General features: G+C 37.4%; 1 protein-coding gene across 4 annotated transcripts in view; it reads left to right on the plus strand.

Moving 5' to 3' along the window:
• Positions 1-21,531, plus strand: part of CFHR5 (complement factor H related 5) — a 44,863-nt gene that overhangs the window by 16,915 nt on the left and 6,417 nt on the right. For 2 of the 4 annotated variants that reach the window (XM_057729784.1, XM_057729787.1), the window contains exons 7-13: positions 642-824; positions 948-1,127; positions 1,934-2,110; positions 5,566-5,748; positions 8,076-8,258; positions 12,177-12,419; positions 14,068-15,502. In XM_057729784.1, coding sequence (XP_057585767.1) covers positions 642-824; positions 948-1,127; positions 1,934-2,110; positions 5,566-5,748; positions 8,076-8,258; positions 12,177-12,373 — 1,103 coding nt within the window. In that variant the 3' untranslated portion in view covers positions 12,374-12,419; positions 14,068-15,502. Of the gene's footprint in view, positions 1-641; positions 825-947; positions 1,128-1,933; positions 2,111-5,565; positions 5,749-8,075; positions 8,259-12,176; positions 12,420-14,036; positions 15,503-21,531 lie in introns of those variants that run through there. The other 2 variants (XM_057729785.1, XM_057729786.1) reach the window with 2 other exon arrangements.

A 21,531-nucleotide genomic window follows, 5' to 3' on the forward strand; every position in this document is an offset into this window, starting at 1 on the left:
TTTAGGTGTTTATAGATATTACTTAATAAAAGCTATAATTGTGTGTATCATACCACATATTTGATATTTATTTACTTTTGTATAATACACAGTTTATTGACCTACTTTAAAATCTTCAAAGGTGCAACTTAATAGCCTGGTTATATAATAAATAACCTACAAAATATTGGGGGTAGAGGACAACCAGGATATTTGGATATAGAAAGAATACAAGATTATTGTAAAAATTATTGGTAGTTTGAAAATCTTTAATATGATGTTTTATAAATGTAGGTGAATGTCCTTATTTCTTAGATAGGCATTCTGAAGAATTGAGGTGTCTAAATTCTAAAATCTCACTGTCTATCATTTATTTTAAATTATTTCACAAAAAAATAAGTAAAGCAAATTGGGCAGAATGTGACATTTATATACCTAGGTGATCAGTATATCTGTTCATTATGCATTTTTCTTCTTTAATTTGTTCAGAATTGAGAAAAAGAATAGTCAATATACTATAGACACTATAAAAACAAACCTGAAAAAAATAGGAATGTAGTATAAATGTAATTTAGTTCCAGATCAACCAACATAGTAAGTCCACATTTTGCCATATTTATAAGACTATTTCAGTATTATTTACACAGTTTATTTTGTGTTAGGGCAAGTACAATCATGTGGTCAACCTCCTGAACTCCCCAATGGAAAAATCAAGGACATAAAACAAGAAAGATATGAACACAGTGAAGTGGTGGAATATGATTGCAATCTGAATTTTCTGATGAAGGGGCCTAAGAAAATACAATGTGTAGATGGAAAATGGACAGCTTTGCCCACCTGTGTTGGTAAATAGATATTCATGTTTAAACAGAATAGTTACTTTCACTTTGTGCTTATATATAAATACATATGGAAAAAGATTTAAAATATTTTAAAGCTTAAGTGCATCTTTTGTGACATTTTCCTAGAACCAGAGAAAACATGTGGATTTATACCTGAACTTGAGAATGGCTATGGTCAGCCCTTTTCCCCTCCCTATCGACATGGAGTTTCAGTGGTGTTGAATTGCAGAAATACATACACAATGATTGGAAATAACACAATTACATGTATTGATGGAATGTGGACTGAGCTTCCTGAGTGTGTTGGTGAGAATTCACTTCGCAATTTTATATTTGATTTTTTATAACTTTTTAAATCAATAAATACATTTATACCAGCTCATGCTGGTGCCTAGCAGGTATTAAATTGTTAGGATGTAAGACACTTGTTGTTTGCTCCTAATTACTTAATAAACTGAATGACTAAGGATTTCCTTTGATCTATGGATACTGTGCAAAAAATTGCTGAGGACTTCCCTGGTGGCGTAGTGGTTAAGAATCCTCCTGCCAATGCAGGGGACACGGGTTCAATCCCTGGTCCAGGAAGATCCCACATGCCTCGGAGCAACTAAGCCCATGGGCCACAGCTACTGAGCCTGCGCTCTAGAGCCTGCAAGCCACAACTACTGAAGCCCACATGCCTAGAGCCTGTGCTCCGCAGCAAGAGAAGCCACTGCAATGAGAAGCCTGTGCGCTGCAACGAAGAGTAGCCCCCACTAGCTGCAACTAGAGAAAGCCCGCGAGCAGCAACAAAGACCCAACACAGCCAAAAAATAAATAAATAAATAAATAAACAAAATAAATTACTGAGATACTAAGTGCTCTGTGAATGAAGACCATTTGGGATCTCTGCTTTTTTTGTGTGTGTGTGCCAGGCAGGATATTAGTTCCCCAGTCAGGGATTGAACCCATGCCCCTTGCATTGGGAGCACAGAGTCTTAACCACTGGACTACCAGGGACTTCCTGGGACTCTGCTTTAGATGAATCCCAGAATGCTTTTTCCAGGTATCTACTGCCCTGTCTGTTTCTGTTTAATAGTCTTATCGTATATGGACATTTTCCTTTTTTATAGCAACAAACCAACTTAAGAGGTGTGAAAGACCAAAGCTTTATGTAAGGGGACTGTCAAGTTCATATATGCATGAATTTAATCACAATGCCAAAATAAATTACCGATGTACTGGGAAGAACATATATGTACAAACCATCTGTATCAACGGAAAATGGGACCCTGAGCCAGACTGCACAGGTAAGATTTGTTTGAAAGATTTTGCAGATCCTTTGCTCCTTCACCACAAAAGTTCTCTATAAATTAACATATTTTTAAATTAAATTATTTACCATGACATATAATTTTAAAATTGAAGGTAAGGTTGGAAACTACTCATAATGCTGTTTCCCAGACAAACATTATCCTTTAAAAATCCTGGCTTTCTGGTCATGATGACGTATTAGTAGTAATGCCATTTTTACTCTATTACAATCTCTCAAGACCATTAAAAAAAAGACCTGTAAAAATAGAGTAAAAAGTCAATCTTCAATGACATTAAGACACAACTAAAACAAAATTACACACTGAGAATAATTGACATATATTGTCAATTCTGGACCAAAAGTCCAGAAAGTAGGTGGGAGAGAAAAAAAGTATCTGATGAAAAAATTATTTCCCTAAGGATAAGTTTCACGTTCTTCAAAGGCTTATTTTCAAATCATTTAATTTGAGTTATCAATTACAAAGAATTATAAATGGACACTATATTAGATCAAAATCAGCCAGATAAAAAGACAGAGAGCTGACAGAGAAGTGGCAACAAGATAGAGACGATGGAGAGGGTAGATTACAGATTCCTCATCAGCAAAGCAAGGAGCCAGAAGAAAACAGAATGATTTCTTCAAAGCGCTTAGAGAAGGTAACGGGTGATTAGTTTTTCTACATACCAATATTATTCGTTAATGATTATAAAATAAAGAAAATTTCAAACATAGGACAGACTAAGAGAATTTACCAAAGACACACTTTGAAAGAGATCATATGAACTCTATATGATGAAATACTAACTCTTAACGAAAGAGTATGATGGCCTTAGAAATTGTGAGGGAGAAAAAAATTGGAATATATTATTAAATTTAAATAAAGAATGATTTCGAGAAGATAAGGTAACTATAATTTGTTCAAAACAACTAAACTGTTTTCATTTTTATTAAATATCTTATTTTTTTCAACATATTTTTATTTTTATATATGGAAGTGAATATTGTTCTGAGAGTTTCAAGAATCTGAAAGCCTTGTATGTGCCCGTGGAATGTTTACTTAACCAGCTATTGTTCATTGTTACATTTCCAGTGTTAAAACACTATAGATCACTTTCATAACCACAAAGAAATAATATTTAAAAGCAATAATGAAATTGATTTACTCCCCATCCTTCATTTTGTGAAATAATTCACTTCCAAATAACTTAATGATATAGCATTTAAAATACTAAGAAGTATAGTATAATTATAAAAGCACAGAGTAAAACCTGTGTGGTGCACAGCAACCAAAATTTAGAGTGACATTCGTAGCTTTAAATGCATATTTTGCTAGGAAAAAAAAATAAACTTGTATATAAGTAAAAGTAGAAGTGAATGAAATAGGATATTTTACTTACGGCTGATCTGTTAAGTAAAACTAATTCTTGAAAAGATTAAGCAGACCTGTCTAACTAACTTGAAGCAAGAAGAATGGTGGGCAGTCTGAGAAAAGCATTCTGCCACCACAAAGTATATGAAAATACAAATAAAAGAAAATATGAGAATGCAATTTTTAAAATAAAGAAGTGTAGGGAATTCCCCGGTGGTCCAGTGGTTAGGACTCTGTGCTTTCACTGCTGAGGGCCTGGGGTCAATCCCTGGTCAGGGCACTAAGAACCCACAAGCTGTGCAGTGTGGCCAAAAAATAAAATAATTTTTATAAATTTTTAAATAAAATAAGGAAACTTAAACCATACTTGAAAAGGAAAATACCACAGGGCACTTATAGATTCTTGGGAGAATGCTTTTTCTGAAAAAGTCATTCTCCTTGTAAAAGCTCTGCCAGCCCTGGATTTTGCGTCCATTTCTCAGATGACATTATGTCACTCCCCACAGCTGACTTTCCAGGTAGAGCCCTTCCCACGGGTACAATTCTAGACACTGTGATTTAGAAACAGGGAGTGTCACCAGTGCAGTAATGTCTTCAGATGTCTTATCCAGACCACATCAGTTAATCTTTTGTGTGTGTGTGTTCCTCCCTTTTTTAAAAAATTGAAGTAGAGTTGACTTACAATGTTATATCTGTTTCAGGTGTGCAACAGTGATTTAATATTTTTATAGATTATACTCCATATGAAATTATTATAAAATATTGGCTATATTCCCTGTGCTGTGCATCACGTTCTTGTATCTTACTTATTTTATACTTAGTAGTTTGTACCCCTGAATCCGTTTCCCCTATCTTGCCCCTCCCCCCAGGCCCCTCCCCACTGGCAACCACTAGTTTGTTTTCTGTATCTGTGAATCTGCTTCTGTTTTGTTATATTCATTCATTTGTTTTAATTTTTAGATTCCATACATAAGTGAAAACATATGTCTTTCTCTCTCTGACTTATTTCACTTAGCATTATACCCTCCAAACCCATCCATGTTGTTACAAATGGCAAATTTTCATTCTTTTTTATGACTGAGTAGTATTCCATTGTGTATATATACCACATCTTCATTATCCATTCATCTATTGATGGGTACTTAGGCTGCTTCCATATCTTGGCTATTGTAAATAATGCCGCTATGAACATAGGGGTGCATATATCTTCTTTCAATTTAGTGTTTTTGTTTTTTCAAGTATATACCCAGCAGTGGAATTGCTGGATCATATGGTAGTTCTATTTTTAGTTTTTGGAGGAAACTCCATCTGTTTTCCATAGTGGCTGCACCAGTTTACATTCCCACATGTCAGATAATCTTAAGTGTGAGTCAGGGACTGTGCCCTGTACCGTCAACTCCATGGGGAAAGTGGTTGTCTAGAAGCTTCCTACTTTCACTTGGCTTAAGATGAGTGGGAGTTTCCCTTACTCTACCCTATGATATAACACATAGCACTCTTTAAAGAAACTTTCACTACTGGCCCCTCAAAATTCATTTCTTTACCCTCCAATGCTTATAATAGCATTTTAAGGCTGGTAGAGCATGTTTTATAATCTCTTGGCCTATCTTTTAAAAGTTGTTTGTCATATAATCTCTTGGCCTATCTTTTAAAAGTTGTTTGTCATCTTACTTTAAATCTTGGGAGAATTGAACTTGAAAGACCAGGCAAAGGAGATAAGAAAATTACTTCAATGCTCTGTTTTGTATCTACAAATACAAACAGATCTCAAAACACAATATTTCAGAAAAAAGCAAAGCTTTGCCCTTATATGCTATAGTATAGGCCTAAAGGATGCCAAATAAAATAAATTCACAGGCACTAAAAATATATTAAATATGGATTCACAAGTATGTGTTTAGAAGTAGAAAATAACATAAAATACAGTTATTACTATAGCATCTTATATACATACATATACCATATATATAGAGACAGACAGACAAAGTGTTAGTTATCGGATGTTACATTACACTGAAATGTTATCTTGTTGAGCTGTTTTTCCTTAGCTTTTATTGATCAGATAATTTAATCTTTTGTAGGAAAAAAGAAACAACTCTGCCCACCTCCGCCTCAGATACCCAATGCTCATAACATGCTAACCACAGTGAATTATCAGGAAGGAGAGAAGGTGGCTGTTCTCTGTAAAGAAAATTATGTACTTCACAAAGCAAAAGAACTTGTGTGTAAAAGTGGACTATGGCAGTCACCACCACACTGTATTGGTCAGTATTTATTTCTAAATTATGTCATCTAAAAAGAGGTTACTGATCTTCTTTGCTTTATTTAAAGAATAGGGAAAAAAAAGTTATGACCTATTTATTTTCACAATATTCTGAAACATTAAACTGTCATCTAATTACCTAATTCTGTCCATTTTTAAAACTATTTCTCTAAGAGGTATCTTAGTGATCATAGAAGAAACATATTTGAAGTTCTTCATTGGATACCCAGTTTTACTAAAGATATTTCCTTGATATCCAGCGTAAGACGTAGAATGGCCAATTTGAGAGTGGTCAGGGCTGGGGTATGAATTTGGTAATTGCTGCTGTAGAGATGATAGTAAAGCTTTGGGACTGGATGGGATCACATGAAGAGTTCAAGTGTCTAAATTAGAGAGGAAGTCAAAGGACAGCCTTGGAGTCTCTCTACTACTAGAGACCTGGACAAGGAGGAGGAGCCAGTCAGGGTTGTAGGAGAAAAACTAGGGACGGCTACTAAGATGATTCCAGGACCCAATTTCGATGTGGGGGTGTTACCCCACATTTTAAGAGCAAGTGCCTGACACCTGCTCGTGTCCTACAATTTGACTCAATTCTGACACTGTCTCTCCAGAGACAGCACCAGGTCTCACAAGTTAAGGACTCAGTCTTACAAGGCTGCCCCGTGCAGCCCCACTTCAGACACCAGCTGCACGTCCAGGTTGTCACCTGTGCTTCTGAACTACCATGTACAGATTGAAGTTTCCCATGACCCCCTCCTTGGGTTCCATTAATTTGCTGGAGCAGCTCACCAAACTCAGAGAAATATTCTGCTTACTAGATCACCATTTTATTACAAAAGGCTATAACTCAGGAATGGCCAGATGGAAGAGATGCACAGGGCAAGGTGTGGGTGAGGGCTGCAGAGCTGCCACGTCCCCTCCAGGCATCATTCTTCCCACATCTCCACGTGTTCACCAACTTAGAAGCTCTCCGAACACTGTCCTTTTGGGGTTTTTTTGTTTTGAGGCTTCATTGCATAGGCACAATTGATTAAATCACTGGCCACTGGTGAAGGATTCAACCTCCAGCCCCTCTGCTCTCCCAGGAAGTCAGGATGGGACTGAAAATTCCAACCCGCTAATCACATGGTTGGTTCTCTGGGCAACAACCCAATCCTTAGGTTACCAAAGGGCTTTCCAAAAAGTCACCTCGGTGACATAAGAAAAGGAGCCTTTATTGCTCTCATTACTTTGGAAATTCCAAGGGTTTCAGGAGCTCTGTGTCAGAAACAAGGAGTAAGACCAAATGTTTGTTTCTTATTATAAATCACAATATCAAGGCTGGTGTCCCAGAAGCAATGCCAATGAGATAGGTCAAAAAGACATTTTAAAATGTTATTTGACAGGACATCAAACATGTCAAAGATTGCTTAGAATTGGGCAAGATGCCTCATAATTGAACAGTGAATTTAGCTACCTGAAAGTCATTGGTAATTTTGCTTTTACCTTATTAAGTTGTGACATTTTCAGCATGTTTCTAAGTTAGTTACTGAGTCAATGGAGGGGAAACTGATAATGCAGAAGAAAGAGGACAATTCGTGGAGCAGGGTCTTTGCCTGATTTAAAGGGTATGGAATCTAGTGCCCACACGAAGGAGGTGGTTTGGGAAAAGAGCAGGGACACTTAACTGAATGAAACAGGAAATAGAACAAATTATTTGTGATAAGATTATTCATTTGGTCATTCCATATCTGTAGCTTTCATGATTATGTAGGAAGATCAGTCAGTACAATGGAACATATTCCAGCCAATCTTAACATGAAGTCGAAACATTTATTGCCAGAGAAAGAGGTGTGTAATATTATTTGGAGTCAAAAAAATACATGCAGAAGAATATGTCTGCAAGTCATTTTAGTAAAACTGAAAGTTCATGATCATAACTGGTAGCTACATTCTATTTGCATAAAGTAACAGTTGCCCTGGAGAGTAGAAATGGGAAGGGAGTTATTTACTTTTACCTTTCCTCTTTAATTAAACATTTTTATAGGGAAGGGTGAAATAGACCAGAGGTTTACTCATCTGTCCATCATGCTTTAAAAGAAAACAATTCTTAGTACTTATATGTCCTCATATATACTTAATACTTATTTTTTGTGTGTTCTACTTTAGGGTGAAAGAAAGTGCTAAAATTTTTTTTTTCCGTCATCAGGTTGTATGATAGAAATTCTATGAGTTATTTGGACTCTCAGACATCATATAAGATATTGAAGACATGATATTTGGAGCTTTGTATTATTCCACTTAAACTCCATACTGATTTTTTTTCAACACTTGCATGTTATTTTCCAGAGTCCACACAGTACTGTGGGGCCCCTCCGCCTGTTACCAATGGAGACATCACCTCCTTCCCGTTATCAGCATACCCTCCGGGGTCCACAGTTGAGTACCGTTGCCAGTCTTTCTATGAGCTCCGGGGCTCCCCGATTGTGACGTGCAGAAACGGGCAGTGGTCAGAAACACCCACATGCATAGGTGCGTTCTTCATATTCTTCCCGAGTCTGAGATTTGCTATTTATAGAATTCTCGTGGACTAATTTTGTAGGATAATTTTTACTTAAATTCCATTCAGCCAAAAACTTGTCTAACACGTGTAGATATATAACAGAAAATTTTGAAAAATCTGCTTCAAACAGAGTGGAAAAAAGTTTCTTTAAAAACTATAAATCAATTTTTAAGAGACCTAAAAACACTAAGGTGCATTATAAAACTCCGTGAATATCCAAAGTTATTTTAACCACGGGACCTATTCTCACAGCACTAAGTATGTTCACATTAGAGACATCTGAAGGTTTTTTTCAGAGACCATTTGCAAGAGGTTGGTCCAGGAGTTGTGCTTTATCAGTATGTAAGGTTCTGCTTGTAAACCTGAAGGCTTTTCCTGGTAGAGCTCTCAGCAGACTGCTACTGATACGGCTTTTTACTTGCATGTTGCCAGGAGTTCCAGCAGGGAAAGTAGACAAACTGAAGGGCCTAGCAAGTTATTTCCCAAACCCGCACGATCCCTTCTTCTCACTCTATCTTCTTCATCTACACAAGGACATTGATTCGTGTATTCGTTCTCTTCCAAACCACGGGAATCTCGTGGCATTAAGAACAATAAACGTAGCTGACACTATGAAAAGGAGAGTCACACGCAGGGTTTAACAGTGGCGTATTTTACGGGTCTCACAAACTGAAAGGGACAAAATATAAAGAAGTGGTTCTTAATAATGGCAACACCAGTGAGAGCATGAACAGTGAGGGAAAGCTAGGACTTCATAAAGCTCTTCTGTTTTCTGTTCCCAATAAGGACCCCACGTTAATAAGGACCTGTTCTTGCAACAGTTCTCACTCCTGCCAACTCCTCACTCCTGAGGGCTAGACCAGACGCTCCTCACATTCTTGGGACTTCATTAGGCTGACTCTGCCACTTTCTCTCGCCTTCTGTAATCACTAGCGACCTCAGTGCTGCTATGACGTCCACTCTTCCTCAAGCCACTGCCATTCTTATATGGGTCCCTTTTCCTAAGATGTCATTACAGTGGTGTGGGAACCAAACTCAGAAAGTGTTGAGTTAGAAGAGGGCAAATGTATTATCTGCACAGTTTTGCTAGAGCAAAGAAGAGCTAGGATTTAAGTGGGAGTAACGGATAGGTGTTGGGTTGGCCAAAAGTTTCATGTGGGTTTTTCAGTAACATCTTCCATAATATCTTACAGAAAAACCCAAACGAAACTTTTGGTGAACCGAATAGATGAAAATGCCATTACCTAAGTTATTAAATGCAGCAAAATTTTAGATAGTTTGAGAATTGAAATTAGGTAGACATTATCATGGGCAGAGGCCATAAAAAGGATTTCCAGCAGAAAGGTAAGACCAAAGCTATAACCTAAAAAGGAGATACCTCATCATAGTCGTGTAGACTTTTCAAGGAAAATGATCCCATAGCTTTCCATAGACTAGAGGATTCAAGATAGACAACTCTGGAGAAACATTTTTTTCCTAAATCCAGACCTAGGTTTCTTTGGATGGTTCACAGTTACTGAGCGTGGTTGGGCGCCATTAAGATTTTAATCACAGTTTTGTGATGTAATGTTTTACAGGTTCAGTTCACTAAGAACATGTGGTTACACTAGAATGAGAAGACATACTTTAAACAGATTGCTTTGATGGATTTGGGTCTTGACTTGTAAGCAAGGAAATATAGACCAAAAGAAAGAGGAGTTAAACTTCAAAAGTCCTCAGTGACTTATGGGGGGTATTTTCAGGTTCTTCACATGTAACAATTCCTAGAAATAATACAAACTCGGTAGAAAAATATGCAAACTACATAAACAAAAAAATGAAAAACATGACATCATGGAAAATGCTCATCTACACCAAAGTAAAATTTTAATGAAGTGGCAATGTTCAGTGAAGGGGAAAAGAATAACAATACAAAGCCTTGGCAAGCGTGTGGGGAGTTAAGTGCTCTCATACTCTCTTCATGAAATTATAAAGTGGGCCAAAGTCTTTGAAGAAAAGTTTGGGAATAAGCCTCAAAATTTAAAAACACACATCCTTTGACCTCATTATTTTATTTCTGGGAAACTAATATATACATGCACTCTTGCAAGTGTAAAAGAATCTGTAGGAGGATATTCACTGCCACATTGTCTGTCATAGCAAGAAAAGGAAACTATGTAATTTCTATCAATATTCTTATGCAATTGGTGTTATTCACAACCTGTGCCTATCAGTGAAGAAATGGAGGCACAATTTGCAGCAGCATGGGTGGACCTAGAGATGATCGTACTAAGTGAAGGAAGTAAGAGAGAAAAGCAAATACCATACAATATCGCTTGCATGTGAAATCTAAACTATGACAGGAAAGAGCCTATCTGTGAAACAGAGACAGAATCACAGACCTAGAGAACAGACTGGTGGTTGCCAAGGGAGGGGGATGGGGGAGGGATGGAGTGGGAGGTTGAGGTTACCACATGTAAGCTATTATATAGAGGACAGAGACACAGCAAGGCCCTACTGTAGAGCACAGAGATATAAATTCAATATCCTATGATAAACCATCACAGAAATGAATATATAAAAAAAGAAGTGCATATATGTATAACTAAATCACTCTGCTGTACAGCAGAAATTAACACAACGTTGTAAATCAACTATACTTCATTTTTTTAAAAAAGAGAAAGAAATGGAGGCACAGAAACCCTCAGTGTTTGATTCAAGCTGCTTCGTGAGTACCTGGTGGAGTTAGGACTGAGACACAGAAATCTGGCTCCCAGTTCCATGTATTTAAGCCCTACGCTATGGCGGGCTCTCCCATCTATGAAGCGTCAGGGAGGTAGAAGTCAGCCTCCCCTCTGCAGTACAAGGACGGGTCTGTCATATGGCATCAGGAAAATGCTTGCCAATGTATCTTAGGATCTCTGGGGCACAGATAAATCTAGGAACAAAAAGAAGTTCCTTATGGTTGCCACTTCCTAGGTTTTTCCTCAAATTAAACCCTGGGCTTTTTTCAGCATCTCTGGACAATTCCTAGATGAGGAATTTGGGCCTGTGGAGAACACACTATGGAGCTGTGCCAGAGTGTGTCATTCACTCAGGGAAACGGGATCTTTCCAACCAGTGAATTTCAAAAAGAATCAGTGGAGTCAGTGATGATGGGGGAAGGTAATATCGCTTTTCCATAGAAACCAAGGTTTCGCCAAAGTTAAGATCCACAGATGATGACATTGTGGAAAAGAAGCTCCAAACAAGCAACATAAAAGCTGGTCCCATTGATAGCTGTCTTCACAAATATGCTAAATGAATATTCAGAGATGACGAGTTTTTAGATATATTGTGTCTTCTCCAGTTCTCGTTCCATAGTGCATATCTGATAGAAAGAAACAAACTTATTTTTACAGCAATATTTAGAAAGAGGTTAGTGCATTTGCCCTGTAAAGAATATAAAATTACACTGTAAAGAATGTAAAATTACATTCTTTTCAAACGTAAAAGAATCTTGAGTTAGGAAAGGAGGGTAAAGAACACTGACCCTAATAGAATATTTTAACTTAACCCTATTTGGTGTGCGGTCTTAGGCAGGTAAAGCACAGGCTCTAAAGTCATACAGACAGGGCCCATATTCTGGCTCAAAACATTCACTAAATTATGTGAATTTGGAAAATTCATTCAACTTCTCTGAGCTTCCATCTCCTCCTGGGTAGCCCGGGGAAGTAATGCACGGTGTTTAGAGATGATGTATACAAAATGCTGAGAACAGTGCCTGGCACAAATCAATAAACATTAACTTTTAATATTCTTTTATAATTTTACTTAGTTCCAAATTTTCTTAATTGCAATTTTACCATTCTAAGATAGGGAAAGATATATTATTAGTAATTGAGTTTATTTTATTATTATTTTTTCAGATGCATGTGTCATATCTGAAGATAACATGAACAAAAATAACATACAGTTAAAATGGAAAAAAAACCAAAAAATATATGCAAAAACAGGGGATTTTGTTGAATTTGAATGTAAACAGCCACATACAGCGAGAACAGCAATACAGTCATTTCGAGGCATCTGTCGGGATGGGAAATTTGAATATCCTACGTGTGAATGAAACGAGCACAGCTTCCCTGGATATACTCTTAAAAGCAACCTTACAGGTAGGCTGTAAGCATTCCTTACGTAGTCAGTTCTTTAGTTATTGTCTTTATACTTTCAAGGATGGTTTATTGCAGTTTTAATTAGAACTCCGGACTTTCAGAGGTTCTTAAATTTGAAAGCTGAGAAACCAATGCTTCATTTATTAGGAGGACCGTTTATACCTGGGCATATCACAGTCCTGGGTCTGCTCCTCTTATAACACACACAGAAACATGCCCACATCCAGCACTTAATTCCACGTACCCTCTTCTCATTGTCTGAAGTTTATAACTTCGAGGCTTACTGAGCCAACTCTATTTCAGAGGAAATAGAGTTGTTAGGGTAATCTCTCTCTTTGTATTATTATCATTTCATAAAAATACAAACACTGTCACCTCTTATGTCTGTAGCAAGCATTAGTAAGTAGTTTAAGTTCTCTAATGTGACTCTAACCACCCATCAAACACTAAACACCCCTTAAAGGGCTGAATACACCACCTTCTACAAGTAAGTGGAAGGCTTTGAAACTTACACAAATCTTAGTGTGGTACTTCTAACATAGTCAAGAGGAGATATACACGTACAAAAATGTAACTACGAGGGTGAGTCAAAAATTATCCACACTCTGGCTGTACGGTTTATTTTACTGAATTTTTAGAAAAGACAAATACATCATTTTTTGACATAATCTCCTTGCTTTTCAATACACTTTGTCCATCTGTCAACAAGCTTTCGTATTCCCTCATTAAAAAACGTTTTAGGCTGAGTTGTGAGCCAGCAATGCACCACTGTCTTCACTTCTTCATAAGAAGTGAATCTTTGTCCTTGTAGGGATGCTTTCAGGGGACCAAACAGGTGAAAGTCCAATGGAGCAAGATCAGGACCATAGGGAGGATGCTTTAACACCTCAAAACGAAGTTCTTGCGGAGTGTCGAGACAGTGTGGGCAGACGTATGCGGACGTGCACACCCTCAGACCACAAAAAACAAATCACTGCACGCTACTCTTCTTTTGTGCAAGTGGGGCATCCATTTTTGCTCACACCACAGTTACAAATGAATTGATGTAACATGTTCACACCTGCACAGCAGGGACTGGGGAGACAGTAGCCTTGAACCGAAAGCGTTGAGACAGTGTGGCCAACAGAAGTTTTCATATAACTGGAGTGCAGATAATTTTTGACTCACTCTCATATAATTATAAGTGAAAATTATTAGGTTACACTATTACATGTATAATATTGTCTAGGTAGGAATAAAGGGATAAAGAAGAAAAAGAGAGGAAATAAAAATACTGGCTATAATAATTCTATGTGGTTTGAGATTTAACAGGTTTAGGAAATTAAAATAGAATACTTTCAAATTACTTATATTTCCTATATTTTATCATTTTCATTTTGAATATACATGCTTTTATAGTCAGAAAAGAGTTATGAAGAACCGTTACTAGAGACCAAGAAAATAGAAGATGAGAGTATAAAGCCCCTTGGGTTATGATGCTGATTTCATGCAACAACTCCTCTATTTTTTGATGTACCATAGTTTGGGAAATACTGAACAGGGAGTTTTATAAATATAATTTGGATGTTCTTCTATTGTATACAACATGTCTTAGTTAAAATAATTTTTGGCCAGCAGGGTTTTTGTTTTGTTTTGTTTTGTTTTGAAGTATCTATGAAACAGATGACTACCAATACGGGTGACAACAAGGCTTGAAATTTTCATGACCATGGATTTGGCAATAGATTCTTAGATATGATATCAAAAACACAAGAAAGAAAAGAAAAAATAAACTGGACTTCATCAAAATTAAAAACATTCATGCTTCAAGTAAAAAAGAAAAAAGAAAATGGAAGTACAGCAGACAAAATGGGAGAAAATAGTTACAAATCATATATCTGATAAGGGGCTTGTATCTAGAATATATAAAGAACTCTTACCACTCAAAAGGCAAGAAAAATAATCCAATTTAAAAATGAACAAAGGATCTGAATAGACACTTCTCTGAAGAAGATACATGAATGAACACATTGAAAGATGCATGACATTATCATTAAGTAAATTGAAATCAGAATCATGATGAGACATGGATGGACTTAGAGACGGTCATACAGAGTGAAGTGAGTCAGAAAGAGAAAAACAAATATCGTATATTAACGCATATATGCGGAATATAGAAAAATGGTACAAATCAACTGGTTTGCAAGGCAGAAATAGAGACAGTTGTAGAGAACAAACATGTGGACATCAAGGGGGAAAAGCGGGGAGGGTTGGGGGGGAATGAATGGGGAGATTGGGATACCAAATTGTACACTCTAAATATATGCAGTTTATTGTATGCTAACTGTATCTCAATAAAAGTTTTTTAAAAAAATCATAATGAGATACTACTTCACACCAACTGGGATGGTGATAATCAAAGTCAGGTAGTAACAAGCGTCCTTAAGGATGTGCACAAATGGGGACCCACAGACACTGCTGAAGGGAATGTAAAATGCTGTCCTCCATTTGGAAAACAACCTGGCAGTTCCTCACGAGGTTAAACACAGAGTTACCATGGACTCAGCGATCCAATCCTAGATAAATACCTGGGAGAAATGAAAACGTGTGTCCATACAAATGTGTACGTGAGTGGTTCTAGCAGAATTATTCATAACAGCCAAAAGGTAGAAACAACCCAGATGCTTAATAATATACACAAGAAATAAAAGCTACATCTAAACAAACGGAATATTATTTGATCATATAAAAGGAATGAAGTACTGTTACACGTCACAACGTGAATGAACCTCAGAAACATTATGCTAATTGTAGACAGCCGGTCACAGAAGACTACGTAGTATATGGTTCCATTTATATAGCGTCCAGAGCAGATGAGTGTAAGGAGACAGAAGGTAGATTGGCAGTTGCTGAGGGTGAGAATGGGGGTGGGGAACGGTGGAGGCTGGTGAGGGCTGAGAGCTAAGGGTGATACATGTTCTGAAATTGACTGGTGATGATTGTACAGTTCTGTGATTATGCCAGAAAACACTCAGTTGTACATTTTAAATGGGTTAATTGTATGGTATGTGAATTATACCTCAATAAAGTTATTTAAAAAATAGTGGTCAACATTTTTAAATCATTGAGAAACACTGGAAATTTAAAAATAAAAAAATAAAAAATTAAGATTGTGTCAAAATTTATAAGGAATTTGTAGTAACTCAAAGATTGTTGGGGTTGAATTAAAAAATTAGGACTTGTAACTCAGTTGCTGTCTGTTGAAAGAGCTGACTTCTTGGTTAGGAAGAAGGCAGGTAGAAGTTTTATTTCTCCTCAATTTTGAGGGGGAAATCTTGAAAGGGAAATATTACCTAAAATTTTCAGAATAACAAAATACATATAAAAATGTTTTATTCAGAGCACAATTTGAAACAGTATTTTAAACTTGGATATTCTTTTTTTCTGAGAATTTCTTTCTTTCTCAAACTCTTTTGTGGCATGCGTTCCCGAGCCAGGCGCTTGGGTGGCAACACAGTGCTTGTGGATCAGGTTTGCTGTGTTTACCTCACTGCCCTCCTCCGCGATGTAAAGGAGTCAGAAAACATAACGGGAGTCAGACTGGAAGCTGGAGGAAGCACTTCACAGATGTGTCAGGTGCTGTGAGCCACAACCACCTTTCTTGGGGAGGGAGCAGAATTTTCATTCCTTATTCCTTCAAATCTAGTCAGAAGAGCTTCAAAGAGACTATTTGGAAGCCTTGATATTTATCTTTTATGGACTGTGTCTGATTCATGACTGAGAGAGAGTAAGGGGGTAAAGAGAAACAGGCAGAGAAAGAGTCACAGGCAAAGAAGGAGAGAGAAACTGGCATGAGGCCGCCTTTAAAAGACTGACCCAAAAGGTCCACCTGTAGCAGCTCTACTTAAAGAAAGGAGAGTCAGCAAGACTTTTTTTTAAGCTCTTTATTGGAATAAAATTGCTTTACACTCTTGTACCAGTTTTTGAGGTACACCAAAGTGAATCAGCTGTATTTATACATATATCACCATATCCACTCCCTCCCGCGACTCCATCCGGCTCTCCCTGTCCTGGCCCTCTAAGGCATCACCCATCATCGAGCTGATCTCCCTTTGTTATACAGCAACTTCTTACTAGCTACCTATTTAACGTTTGGTAGTGTATCTATGTCTATGCTACTCTCACACTTCATCCCAGCTTCCCCTTTGCCCCCCACCCCATCGCTGTGTCCTCCAGTCCATTCTCTGCACCTGCATCCTTATTCTTGCCCTGTCACTGGGTTCATCAGTACCATTTCTTCAGATTCCATATATATAAGTTAGCATACGGTATTTGTTTTTCTCTTTCTGGCTTACTTCACTCTGTATGACAGACTCTAGGTCTATCAACCTCATTACATATAGTTGAATTTCATTCCTTTTATGGCTGAGCAATGTTCCATTGTATATATGTGCCACATCTTCTTTATCCATTCATCTGTTGATGGGCATTTAGGTTGCTTCCATGTCCTGGCTATTGTAAATAGTGCTGCAATGAACACTATAGTATATGTTTCTTTTTGGATTATGGTTTTCTCTGGGTATGTGCCCAGAAGTGGGATTACTGGATCATATGGTAGTTCCATTTTTAGTTTTTTAAGGAACCTCCAAACTGTTTTCCATAGTGGCTGTACCAACCTACAGTCCCACCAACAGTGCAGGAGAGTTCCCTTTTCTCCACACCCTCTCCAACATTTATTGTGTCTAGGTTTTTTGATGATGGCCATTCTGACCGGTGTGAGGTGATACCTCATTGTGGCTTTGACTTGCATTTCTCTAATGATTAGTGATGTTGAGCATCTTTTCATGTGTTTGTTGGCCATCTGTATGTCTTCTTGGAGAAATGTCTATTTAGGTCTTCCACCCATTTGTGGATTGGGTTATTTGCTTTTTTGGTATTAAGCTGCATGAGCTGCTTATATATTTTGGAGATTAATCCTTTGTCCTTTGCTTCGTTGGCAAGTATTTTCTGCCATTCTGAGGATTGTCTTCTTGTCTTGTTTATGGTTTCTTTTGCTGTGCAAAAGCTTTTAAGTTTCATGAGGTCCCATTTGTTTATTCTTGATTTTCTTTCCGTTATTCTAGGAGGTGGGTCAAAAAGGATCTTTCTTTGATGGATGTCATAGAGTGTTCTGCCTATGTTTTCCTCTAGGAGTTTGATAGTGTTTGGCTTTACATTTAGATCTTTAATCCATTTTGAGTTTATTTTTGTGTATGGTGTTAGGAAGTGTTCTCATTTCATTCTTTTACATGTTGCTGTCCAATTTTCCCAGCACCACTTATTGAAGAGGCTGTTTTTTTTCCATTGTATATTCTTGCCTCCTTTGTCAAAGATAAGGTGCCCATATGTGTTTGGGCTTACCTCTGAGTTCTCTATTCTGTTCCATTGATCTCCCTTTCTATTTCTGTGCCAGTACCATACTGTCTTGATCACTGTGGCCTTGTAGTATAGTTTGAAGTCAGCAAGCCTAATTCCACCAACTCTGTCTTTCCTTCTCAAGATTGCTTTGGCTATTTGGGGTCTTCTGTGTTTCCATACAAATTGTAAGATTTCTTGTTCTAGTTCTGTGAAAAATGCCATTGGTAATTTGATAGGAATTGCGTTGAATCTGTGAATTGCTTTGGGTAGGATAGTCATTTCCACAATGTTGATTCTTCCAATCCAAGAACATGTATGTCTCTCGATCTGTTTGTATCATCTTTGATTTCATTCATCAGTGTCTTATAGTTTTCTGCATACAGGTCTTTTGCCTCCTTAGGCAGGTTTATTGCTAGGTATTTTATTCTTTTTGTTGCAATGGTAAATGGGAGAGTTTCCTTAATTTCTCTTTCTGCTTTTTCGTTGTTAGTGTGTAGGAATGCAAGAGATTTCTGCACATTAATTTCGTATCCTGCTACTTTACTAAATTCATCAATTAGTGCTAGCAGTTTTCTGGTAGAGTCGTTAGGGTTTTCTATGTATAATATTGTGTCATCTGCAAAGAGTGGCAATTTTACTTCTTCTTTTCCAACTTGGATTCCTTTTATTTCATTTTCTTCTCTGATTGCTGTGGCTAAAAATTCCAAAATTATGTTGAATAATAATGGTGAGAGTGGGCACCCTTGTCTTGTTCCTGTTCTTAGAGGGAATTCTTTCAGTTTTTCCCCATTTAGAATGATGTTGGCTTTTGGTTTCTCATATATGGCTTTTATTATGTTAACTTCCTTCTATGCTCACTTTCTGGAGAGTTTTTATCATAAATAGATGTTGAATTTTGTCAAAAGCTTTTTCTGCCTCTATTGAGATTATCATATGGTTTTTATCCTTCAATTTGTTGACATGAGGTGTCACATTGATTGATTTGCGTATATTGAAGAATCTTTGCATCCCAGGGATAAACCCCACTTGATCATGGTGTACGATCTTTTTAACGTGCTGTTGGATTCTGTTAGCTAGTATTTTGTTGAGGATTTTTGCATCTATATTCATCAGTGATATTGGCCTGTAATTTTCTTTTTTTGTGACATCTTTGCCTGGTTTTGGTATCAGGGTGATGGTATCCTTGTAGAATGAGTTTGGGAGTGTTCCTCCTTCTGCTATATTTTGGAAGAGTTTGAGAAGGATAGGTGTTCCTCTTCTCTAACTGTTTGATAGAATTCGCCTGTGAAGCCATCTGGCCCCGAGCTTTTGTTTGTTGGGAGATTTTTAATCACAGTCTCAATTTCCATACTTGTGATTGGTCTGTTCATATTTTCTATTTCTTCCTTGTTCAGTCTTGGAAGATGGTACTTTTCTAAGAGTTTATCTATTTCTTCCTGCTTTATTTTTTTTAAAACTTTTTTGGAGTATAGTAGATTTACAATGTTGTGTTAGTTTCAGGTGTACAATAAAGTGAATCAGTTAGACATATACATATATACACTCTTTCTTAGATTCTTTTCCCATATAAACCATTACAGAGTATTGAGCAGAGTTCCCTGTGCTGTACAGTAGGTCCTTATTAGTTATCTGTTTTATAGATAGTAGTGTGTATATGTCAGTCCCTATCTCCCAACTTATCCCTCCCCCCATCCTTAACCCCTGGTAACCATAAGTTTGTTTTCTACATCTGTGACTCTATTTCTGTTTTGTAAACAAGTTCATTTGTACCATTTTTTTTTAAGATTCCATGTATAAGTGATATCACATGATATGTCTTTTTCTGACTTATTTCACTAACTATGACAATCTCTAGGTCACCCATGTTGCTGCAAGCTCAATAAAAAAAAAAAAAAATCCCAATCAAAAAAAATGGGTGGAAAATCTAAATAGACATTTCTCCAAAGAAGACATACAGATGACCAAAAAGCACATGAAAAGATGCTCAACATCACTATTAGAGAAATGCAAGTCAAAACTGCAATGAAGTATCACCTCACACTGGTCAGAATGGCCATCATTAAAAAATCTACAAACAATAAATGCTGGAAAGGGTGTGGAGAAAAGGGAATGCTGCTGCTCTGTAGGTGGGAACGTAAGTTGGTAAAACCACTATGGAGAACAGTATGGAGGTTCCTTAAAAAACTAAAAATAGAACAACCATATGATTCAGCAGTTCCACCTGTGCATATTATCTGGAGAAAACCATAATTTGAAAAGATGCATGCACCCCAATGTTCACAGCAGCACTGTTTACAATAGCCAAGACATGGAAGCAACCTAAGTGTCCATTGACAGATGAATGGATAAAGAAGATATGGAACATATATACAACGGAACACTACTCAGCCCTAAAAAGAGAGCCAGCAAGACTGTGAAATGCAAAACAAACACAGGTCCCGAAAGGCTGTTGAAGTAATTATCCACAAGCATATCACTCCATCTTCTCTTCCTCTGATTCCCAGAAGGGCCGAGGTCCTGGTTGCTGAGTTGGAGGGAGCAGAGTGTGGGAAAAGCTGTGGGGTGACAGAGAGGAAGCCGGCCAGGCCCTTCACCACCACCGCTTTATCTCCTGGAGGACCTAGGGGAGCAGAGGCCAAGCTTCACTTTGGACCAAGCTCAGATTTCTGATTATTATATTGAATTGACAGCAAATATGTTCTGATGTGGATTTTATATTGTATCACCGCAAAAGACATAGAAAGAATTGCCGACAAAACATTCCTGATGCTAACACTGAGCCTGAATTAGGATGATGTACAGTCATGCCTTTTCCCTTCTGTCTGTTAAGAAAATAAATTGTAAGCTTTTGCATTTGAGTGGGACAAACATCCAGTTTCCATAATGTGTCCATGCATTGATCCATGTTGAGTTCTGGGCCAAACTCTAGGGCCTTAAAAAATAAGAGTATGTGAGAAGTAGACATAGACTAGTCTGCCTAGGGACTGAAATCCAGCTCAAAACTGTCTCAAATCCAGCTCGATAACATCTCAATCTAAACTATGAAGGTGATATGAGGTAGCTGGTGTTTCTAGCCTCGCTGTCAGCTGGGAGAAAATAAATTCTCTGTGGAGAAGATGACATCATTCACAACCTTGCATTGTATCTAAGTTTTCATATTTAATGTCCTCAATTTTTTAAAGTAAAAGGTGTACTTTTTAAGAATAAAACAGATGATAAACCACCTCTTCAACTTCTGCTTTGAATATGCACAAGTAAACTTCTAAGAGATAGCAACTATAAACTGAACAAAATCCAAACTAATCCCTAACTAAAAACAGAGAACCAAATACACAGATGCCAGCAGAATGGAAAACAGCACAGATTGTGGATGGGAGAATTCAGTTGAAAGAAGGCAATGGAGCTAGTTCTCTCAGACAGTAACCCATTTTTACAGGTTACTGCCTGAGAGAAGCCTGCAATCAGCAGTTTTGCAATGGAGCTTAACCTTGGATTAAAAGACAAAGCCCACAGCATTCTAGCTAGGTGCCAGTGAAGCAGGTGTGGGGCAATCTCGTCCACTGAGAAAGGAGGCGGACACATACATCAGACTAGAGGGAGTAAAAGAGGGCCCCAAATTTTGTGTGTAAATTCTACATAAATCTTCAAATGCCTCTTGAATATCTATGTATCGGGCAAATTCAAAGTCACTCAGATAAGGATAAAAAATAACTGAAATAAGATTTGAGCTGCCACC

This window comes from Hippopotamus amphibius, chromosome 3 (genome assembly GCF_030028045.1).
Source record: "Hippopotamus amphibius kiboko isolate mHipAmp2 chromosome 3, mHipAmp2.hap2, whole genome shotgun sequence".
Lineage (NCBI taxonomy): Eukaryota > Metazoa > Chordata > Mammalia > Artiodactyla > Hippopotamidae > Hippopotamus > Hippopotamus amphibius.